The sequence below is a fragment of the Typha latifolia genome, chromosome 12, assembly GCF_019914945.1.
Source record: "Typha latifolia isolate L0001 chromosome 12, TyphaL0001v2, whole genome shotgun sequence".
NCBI classification, from domain to species: Eukaryota; Viridiplantae; Streptophyta; class Magnoliopsida; order Poales; family Typhaceae; genus Typha; species Typha latifolia.
In genome coordinates this window covers 5,007,967-5,017,655 of record NC_133097.1, presented here as the reverse complement: position 1 = coordinate 5,017,655, position 9,689 = coordinate 5,007,967, and the positions used below count along the sequence as shown (strand labels likewise).

The window sequence follows — 9,689 nt, the reverse complement described above, 5'->3', positions numbered from 1 at the left end:
TGAAATGGTTTTTAGTAGATAAGTAAGTCAGTTTTTTAATTTATATTTTGCAACCAAAGATTAAAAGTAGAAAAGCTCTAAAAAATGAATACTTTCTTTCTCTATTTTATAGCAACCAAACAGAAGTCTTTAACATATAGATTCATCTTACCTTTTCTTATGAGAAGAGAACATAAAATCCCAGGTGATGGCATATAAATTCTCTTACTTCTACTAAGTTCACACAATTTTTTTCTTTTCCTTTGTAAAAGTATCCAAAAACCTTTCTCATCTCACAAAGTATCGTTGCCTTACCTCTGAGAGTGAAGAGAGAGTTGCTTTATATTTAATGATGGCTGTCTTTTTCTAAAGGGGCAATAAGTACTAGAATAAGTACATAAAATGGTTTACTTCTTTTTCCTCCTCCTTTTCCACATCGCTTCTAAATAACTTCCATTGTAGTCCTCTCACACATTATCCATTGTTCATCTCCACCGAAGAAGAGCATTATTTTTGTTAGTACTGCTAAAGGTAAAGCCAATGACGAGAAAAAGTTAAACAGTATTTCCTCCCTTCCTATATTGCAATAAAAATTCTTGAAACAGGGATCCGATAGAATTCCAAAACAAATATAAATATTTATAATAATTTTGTTCCGTTTCTCTCTAATTATTAAATAAACTAGATTATCTTTGGGGGCAATTTGCACCATAAACCATGACAGTTTTACCCAATTTTTCAGTAGAATGACTATAACACCCCTGAAGAGAACCACTATGACCTACAATTTGATAGTAAAATGCATAACCATAGAGACACACTAAGATAATATTTGTAAATTCCATAGATATAATTATAGCTTCCGTAAATATTTAAGTACCCAAATGGTACGGTCTTTATTTGTGTTGTTGGTTGGTCTTGGGCCTAGACGGGCGCCACCTCGCCTTCTCGCGACTGGAGAAGCGAAGTGAATCATTGCTATTTGACTCGGACTTGTTCTGAAAAAATCGGAAGGGGAGGGGTTCGGGGAGGGGAAACCTTCCCTTCCCGCTTTCGACGCTTTCTTCCCCAGGTTTTTTTTTGAGCTTCTTCTCATTCTTCTTTGTTTTTTTTTTTTGGCTTCTTCTCATTCTTCTTTGGCACCTGTATTTCCATTTTTCTTCTTTCTTGGTGTTTTGGCTCGCAATAAAGCTAGGGTCCTGCCTGGGTCCCCCATTCCGCCCAAGTCGGACTCCATAGACATGCAGAAGAGAAATGCTATCCCCCCTTTTCTTTTTCTTTTTGAAATACAAAACTATTTTTATCATCTTTAGTTTATGTAAAAATTTATCTTTGGATTCCATATATATTTATGAATTCTATGGATATATTTGTGGATTCTATAGATATATTTGTGGATTCCATAGATACATTTTTATAGTTAGGCTAAATCTCTAGAGCACTCAAAGAATTATCAGGCAGGTCCAGAGCCAAAATGGGCACAACATACAAAAATGATTGTATTGAAAAGAAGTTGTATGGGTATTTTTGTCTTGGTTTATATAAAAGTTAAATAGTTCAAGACATCATGTTCACTGGTTAGCAAATAAATCTGATAATATTTCACTATGGAAGGTTCAAAGCCAAAAGCTACCTATCCTGATGTAGTAACTTTTTGTTGTACTCTCAATCAAGTCTGCATTTCATATGTATTTACAGCCAATTCATTCATGTGGGGGATTGTTGAAAATTTATGTATTTGACATAAATTTTTATTAATTTTGAGCAAAGTTTTAAGTGGGGGTTCACACATTATTAATGATAGTTTAATGGTAGAATTAATTTACCTTAGAGAATATTTTATTGTTATCTATTCACTTAGTCAAATCCATAAAGAGATGTGAATAAAAATTGGCTCTAAAATATATATCATGACAATGAAAAATAAAAACAAGTGAGTTTAGTACCATACTGGATATTTGAGAAATGTTAGTATGGTATATAAATGACAAACTTCTTATGGGCTTTGGGCCCCATAAGGGGTACCTATTTTGTGGGTAAATGTTATTATATAATTTAACACATGCGCGCGCCACCCGGTCCGGCTCGGCTCGGTTCGTGCGCACGAGTCAAGTCCAAATTTAATTTTTGGTTGAACCCGAAGTGGTGTGTCCATATTTCTGCATTTGTGATACATACGATTTGGTTCAATCCTTTTCAAATCTTGCTCGAGTCATTGGTTTGTATTTGAGAGAGTACAACACAATTTAAGTTCAACAAGGCATTCGAATGGCTGATTCCTTTCGAGTGCAAGGCGTCATTGTATTCTTGGGAGACCCATGTCTGTTCTAGAAGCAATTGGTGGAGGGCGAATTAGTTTTAAGAAGATAGTGTTTAACACTAAATTCGACTAAACAGATTTTACATTCTGTAATCTATAAGTTTATTTTTTAATTTATTTATTTTGAGTCAAATTTTTTATGACTTTTGGAGTCAGATTATTACCGCTAACATTCTTCACTAGATATTTTCCCATCTCTACTCCCCCAGCTCCTTTCTAAGCTCTCCCAACTCCTTTCTAAGCTCTCCCAACTCCGTTCTAAGCTCTTTCCTAAGTCAATTCTCAATTCCTCAAAGACCTCTCTCTATCTCTCTCTCTCTCTCTCTCTCTCTCTCTCTCTCTTCCCTTCTCTCATCGCCCATGGACAACTCTGACATCGAGCTCCTGCAGAAGTTTGCCAACTTGCTAAAGGAGGACAACATGGAGGAAGCTATCCCACTGATGGAGGCAAATACCATCTCGACAAGGAAACCTATCCTATGTTTGATAGGAAAATTGATAACGGACTAGACTGCCAATGTCTCTCGCTTGAAGGCAGCCCTCATAAAAGCCTAGAGGCCTAAAGGTAATCTCTCTTTCATTGAGACCGGAAAGAATACCTTCCTCATGGAATTCAAGTTTGAGATCGACCGATGAAGGTGTGGTACAGCTTGCCTTAGCTCTACAACAGATATCTATTCTCCTTGAATTACTTCGCCTTAGAACAAATTGATGGAAGCTTGAATTTTTCCTAACGTCGAATTTTGGTTTCAATTCCACAGCCTCCACTTAGAATATTTCTCTATGAGCACTATCGTTACCTTAGTTGCGAAGGTGGGTGAGTTCGTTCCAATGGAAAGTATCGACCTATTAAATAGGCCAAATTCATCCGAGTCAGAATGAACCCAAATATTTTGAAACCTTTTACTCCATCTCTCATAGTTACCTTATCCAATGGTAGTAGACATGAAGTGCTCATGAAGTATATGAGAATGCTAAGGTATTGCTCATACTATGGTCGCATCGACCATGAAATGCAGGAGTGTATGCACCAGGGATCTCTTGAAATGCAATCAAAACGGATTACCCCTCCTCCCATCTTCATGCCCAACAACCAACTCTCTTGAAATCTAAGTTCTTCAACCTCAAGGCCACACTAAGCTAGCCTAAACTATTGTACCGTCGGTGGGGGGAAGGTCGTGCTTAGCCCCAGTAGTCAACGATCGAAGTTGGTGGAAATTGTGTGGAGAGCAGTTGCCTTGTTGTTGAGGGAGCCAACCCTATTCTAGCCTCGGGACGGTTACCCCATTCTCAGTCTATTGAAGTGACAAGCGAGGACGTGTTGCACATGGTCTACCCGACATTAATTGCTCATGTAGCTAAGCTTCTAGTTGCCGAAATAGGACTCAGACTAGGCAAATCTAAGGCTAATGTTCCTCTCCATCCCTCCCATCCCATCCCAATAAACTTACAAACTTTTAGCATATTGGTGGAGATAATTGACATGTAAGTTTCCATCAAATCTCCTCCTCTCGCAAGGCAACCGTCGTATCCACAACCTACTTTGCCTATTGCCAAAAATACCACCTCATATGTCCCATAGAATCTAAAGTAACTGTCCCACCCACATTGATGTCACAACCATGCAAACCCTAGATACTATCGCCATGCACTCAATCATACCCCATGTTCCCAAGCCTCACCTCACGCCTACCTCAAATCTGTGTCAAAAAACTCCCGCTTCCAAAATCTACTGCCCTACCAAGTCGAGCTCATCACTTCCATCTCTCCCTTCCATTGAAATGTCACTGCCATCTCCAAGCAAAAAGAAAGCTCAGACCAAGCTATCTTTCATACCTAAGTGTCTATCATTTTAGCCGATACCCTTACATGAAGGATTCTCCTCATCTCAAGCCATTGTATCTACTAGTAATCCTCTCGCCACTAGTCAACATGAATTCTCCTGAGCTGATAGCTAGGCCAAAGCAGCATGGCATGAAATCATTTTTCTAAACTCTTAATATTTTATATTAATTGTGTCCAAAAGAAAGGTCATAATTCATTTAAAATTCGATTCGCATTTGTTTAAGATCTAATCCTCTATTCGAAAATTATCAAATTTATATCTATTTAGTTATGATATAGTTTTAAATTTTACTATCAATTCAAAAGCTGTATCTTAATCTGTATATAGATTAAAAATATAGATTCGAATATAGGTTGAGCACTATCCATGTTAGACTCATTTTAGGTTAGACTCATTTTAGGATACCAATTGACTCATTTTAGGTTCACCCTTAGGTTAGACTCATTTTAGGATGATGTAATCATCATGTATTATCATAGCTATCACATATTTGGCAGATGGGACAAATTGAATGATTAGGGACAGATTTGATTCCTAGTGATGTGGTAAACATTAGTATGTCGATAATACTCTAATTTTTTTGAAAGCAAATATGAAAGGAGACTGTAGTGTTAAAATTATTTTGTTCTACTTTGTAATTATATGAGGTTTAAAATCAAATGTAATAAAAGCTGATGGAAGGGAAAATGTGCGAGGATATGTAGGAGAGGCTTCCTATCACATACTCAAACCTAAGGAAGGAAGCATCAAGCTCGGGCTAGAAAATCCAAGATTACCAACATAATAGAAAGACAAAAGAAATAACAATAGACAAACCTTACAGCAAAGCTAGTTAAAATATACAAAGAAAACTCTCACAAAAATACAAGAAGCTAAGATCCAAATAGCAACAAGGCATATGGGGGAACATATTTTATGGCCAATGAGAGTAGAGATGGGCTGCAATGGAGTAAGGGGAAGGAGAGAGGCTATTGGAATAAGATGTTGATGAGATGCAGGTATCGGTAAAAATGGGTCGGATTAAGTTTGACTCAACTCGCTACCCGATTCGGATAAAAAAATCCTATCCGATCTGGATCTGAGTACAAATACGAATAGGAGTGTAGTAAAATGTCCGGATCTTAATACGAATAGTCTATTATGAAAACATCCAGATCTAAATACAGATACGATATAATTAATATTTTCGGATACTGATTCGAATAACGGATATTTGTTTACTCGCTTATATAAAATATCTAATCCTCTAATTTTAAACCTGCCAAACCCCACCCTCTCCATCTCTCTCAAATCATAGTCCTTAGTCACCTCCTCCCTCCACTCCCAAATCTCGAAGCTCATTCCTTGCCATCACCGATCACCGTCTTCATCTCGGCGTCACCAACCTCCGCCTCCTCCGATCCTCCCTCCTCGAGTAATTAACCAACTATCCATCTATTCACCGGTTTTTGTTCGTATATTTAGTGATATTTCATCTATTTATTCATCCATCACAAATAAAGGTCTTTCTCTAGTTTCTTTTTTAATAGCACTTCACTACTCAAAGAAGAGTACCGGAGGTTGCTTACATTCTTAACTATGATAGCATGTAGTTATAGTAATTCATTCTGTGCAGGGATCTAGGTCGATTATCTAAAGCTTTGAAATCTAAGAAGGCGATGCATATTGAGAAGAAGTCCATGTACAAACTTAGGGAAAAAGTAAGCATTTGGAACTCTGTATATATGTATATATAAACATATAGCAAAGAAGTTAAAGCTGGATGACCCCTTGCACATACACTGATATGATTCTCCTGTGTAATTTTAAATGCAAGAATAGAAAGAAGAAAAAAAATCAGGAATCATCAGGAAATAGCAAAGAACCATTATGATTTATGCTGTGCTTTTCTAAAGAAGCTACCGACGAGTTCAAGTACAAATTATACATTTTCATGCATATATTGTCAGGAATTTTTAGGATAATATTATGTCTGACTCTGATAAAAAAACTTCATAATCTATGTTAGTAAAACGTCTTTCACTATCTTTTCTAAGAACCAACTGAAGATATAATTTATATCCGTATCCGTTTATGATTCGATCAGTATCCCTCTGACGTTTTAGTTAGTATATGATATTAATTTTTGTTATCCGTCTAATAGCCGTATCCAAATTCATATTCTAACAAAAGCATGAACTTTGACGTGGCTTTGAGTACAGTAGTATTCCATCATTTCCATGCTGTCTGAAAACAAAAGCTGGAGACTAATATTGAGATGCTGAACTATCTCAGGTTGCAATGGAGAAAACTCTTGTAGCTCAACCAAGTTGATGAGATCCACCCTCCCGCTTCTCCTCACCATCAAGAAACCCACTTCATTCCCCTCCAAATCCCTCCTCCATTCCATCCCCCGCTCTATCCCAGACCACCCCGTACTCCAACTCATAGACCAATGCCAGTCCCCTTCCTCCCTCCCCAATCTCCAATCTCTCCACTCCCATCTCCTCTCCCTTCCCCACCTCATCTCCGACCCCTCCGTCCAAATCAAACTCATCCGTGCTTATGCCGCATGCGGGGACGTCTCCTACGCCCGCAGAATGTTCGACGAAATTTCCCACAAGACCACCATATTCTTCAACGTCATGATCCGTGGCTACGTCACCCACCGCCGCCACCGAGATGCGCTTCTCCTATTCTCTCACATGGGTCGGGGACAAATTAATGCGAAGCCGGATCACTACACTTATCCTTGCGCTCTCAAGGCCTGCTCTGGCTCTGGAGACCTCGCTGTCGGTCGCCAAGTTCACGCTATTGTTGGGAAGCTTGGGCTCGACTCGAACCTCTTCGTGGGTAATACATTAATTACAATGTATTCTCTGTGTGCATGTTCGGGTGATGCTTTCAGGGTGTTTGGAGAAATGTCGCATCGGGATTCAGTGTCCTGGAATGCAATGATTGCTGGGTTTGCTCATGGAGGGCTTTTAGACCGTGCGATTGAGGTCTGCAAGGAGATGGTGACAGTTGGGAGACCAAAGCCTGATGCAGGAACTATGGCAAGCATTTTGCCGGCCATGGAGAATGCGCCATCTGAAAATATCACATTTATAAAGAAAGTCTTTGACGCTATGCCTAAGAAAGGGTTGATCTCTTGGAATGCTATGATTGCTATCTATGCAAATAACTCGATGGCAGCAGAAGCAATTGAGCTGTTTAATGATATGGAGAAGGATGGTGTGGAACCTGATGTAGTGACACTTGCCAGTGTGCTTCCTGCTTGTGGGGATCTCTCGGCATTTGACTTAGGGAAACAGATTCATGAGCTTATTAGGAAAAAAAGGATGTGCCCAAATATGGTGCTTGAGAATGCTGTGATGGATATGTATGCTAACTGTGGATGCTTGAAGGACGCAAGAGAAGTTTTTGATGGTATGCGTGAACGCGATGTTGTGTCATGGACCTCAATCATTTCAGCTTATGGTATGCATGGGTGCGGCCTAGATGCTGTTAGACTCTTTGAGCAGATGCAAGAGTCAGGTCTGCGACCTGATTCCATAGCCTTTGTTTCAGTTCTTTCTGCATGCAGCCATGCTGGGCTTTTGAGCGAGGGGAAGTACTACTTTCACTGTATGACCAATAAATATCATATTAATCCAAAAGTTGAACATTACGCCTGCATGGTGGACCTTTTAGGACGTGCTGGATGCATTGAGGAAGCTTATGATTTCATCATAAGGATGCCCATTGAGCCAAATGAGAGAGTTTGGGGAGCTCTGCTAGGTGCTTGTCGGGTTCATTCTGACATGGAAATTGGGTTGATTGCTGCAGATAATTTGTTTAAATTGGTTCCTACTCAATCAGGATATTATGTTCTTTTATCCAATATTTATGCAAAAGCAGGAAGATGGGGAGAAGTCATGTCAGTGAGGAGGGTAATGCTGAGCAAAGGCATCAAGAAAGTACCAGGTTGTAGTAATGTCAAGTTAGGAAATAGGGTCCATACATTTCATGTAGGTGACACATCGCATCCGCAGTCTGAAAAGATATATGAGAAACTGGATGCTTTATTTGGAAGAATGAAGGATTTGGGTTATGTTGCTGCTACTGATACTGCTCTTCATGATGTTGAGGAGGAAGACAAGGAGGGCCACCTTTCCGTGCACAGTGAAAAGCTGGCTATTGCATTTGTTCTTATAAACACAAGGCCAGGGACACCTATAAGGATAACAATGAACCTCAGGATGTGTGGAGACTGCCATCATGCTGCCAAGCTCATTTCGATCATCACTGAGAGGGAGATTATTCTTAAGGACACTAATAGATTTCACCATATTGACCATGGGGTTTGCTCATGCGGAGATTACTGGTGACAAGGCTTCAAATGTTAGGAACCATGAGATATAACATCTTGCAACATCATGTTTTGTTGGTCAATTTATGTTGTTGTTGGTGCAGAACATTCAATACCATTTCACAAAAGTTCTAAGCATCATAATGATTATTCTTGTGATTCTTCCGCTCATAGAAGTGATTATTATGCATTTGTTGCAAAAGAGAAGTTAGAGAAGGATGCATTACATAGCTAGTAATTTTTTAATTCCAGTTGTCTTTAAGATTTAGATCCCTCAAACATGTGAATAGCAGGTAGGGATAGATGAAGAGCATTCACGGATATTCTGTAACTATGTTGTCCATCTATGTTTTCTTCTTAGAAAGGCTTGAGTGTTGAGATGTCCAGAGGTGGTATGCGGAAGATTTTCAACATTTCCAAGTTCAATTACTTTGGTTTATTCTATCATTTGGTTGTTAAATTGTAGAAAAGCATCTTGGTTGCAACCAGCTCCATTCAAAACTTATTGTCAGAGAAGCCTGTTTTTTTTATGGATAACATGATTGCAGAGCAGTATGCATTATTCAGACAATTATCTTTGTTGTTTAGAACTACAAGATGTGTATATTTAATTTGTTGCATGAGGGTAGGAAGATAGTTTCAAACTTTGCAGTTGGTTGTAAAATTTGACAGTTTCAAGGCTCCTATATGTAATAGATATTGTGCTTGCATAGATGAGCCAATTATACCATCTGGATAGGAGATAATTTCTGAAAATTGCAGAAGGAAAATGTGGTTGAGATTAAAAAGAGCCGGAGGCTTTTGCAATTTAATTGTATTTAATTTTTTTAATTTAGTATATAAAACTAAGTGCATATATTTATTATAATAAATACATATTTTGTTATAATAAAGTGCATATAATTCACATATTCAATGTGACAAAATGAAACAAAACACATGGTTACTTACTATTCATATTGATATGATATATTCCATTGCTCAAGTAAAAGTTGGGTGACCCTTGTCAATGGATGACCCAAGAGAAGTAATGGCTGTTCCATGCATAATAGTGGCAAATACATGTCTCACTGCCTAAAACTACTACATTTGATTAGGGGTGATTAATTTCCATGCCTGATATAATTTCAAACAGAGAATGTTTTATTTATGGGAAACTACTTCAATAGCTATTTTCCTATGCATTACAAGATAATATATATCCTATATATGTG

At 38.3% G+C, this 9,689-nt stretch overlaps 1 protein-coding gene across 1 annotated transcript; it reads left to right on the top strand.

Annotated features, from left to right (window-relative positions):
• The first annotated feature begins 6,194 nt into the window (after positions 1–6,194).
• Positions 6,195–8,627, top strand: LOC140798947 (putative pentatricopeptide repeat-containing protein At3g49142). Its single transcript, XM_073153037.1, has one exon. It carries the CDS (start codon positions 6,458–6,460, stop codon positions 8,492–8,494), a length of 2,037 nt encoding a protein of 678 aa, XP_073009138.1. The 5' UTR covers positions 6,195–6,457; the 3' UTR covers positions 8,495–8,627.
• Positions 8,628–9,689: the final 1,062 nt, after the last annotated feature.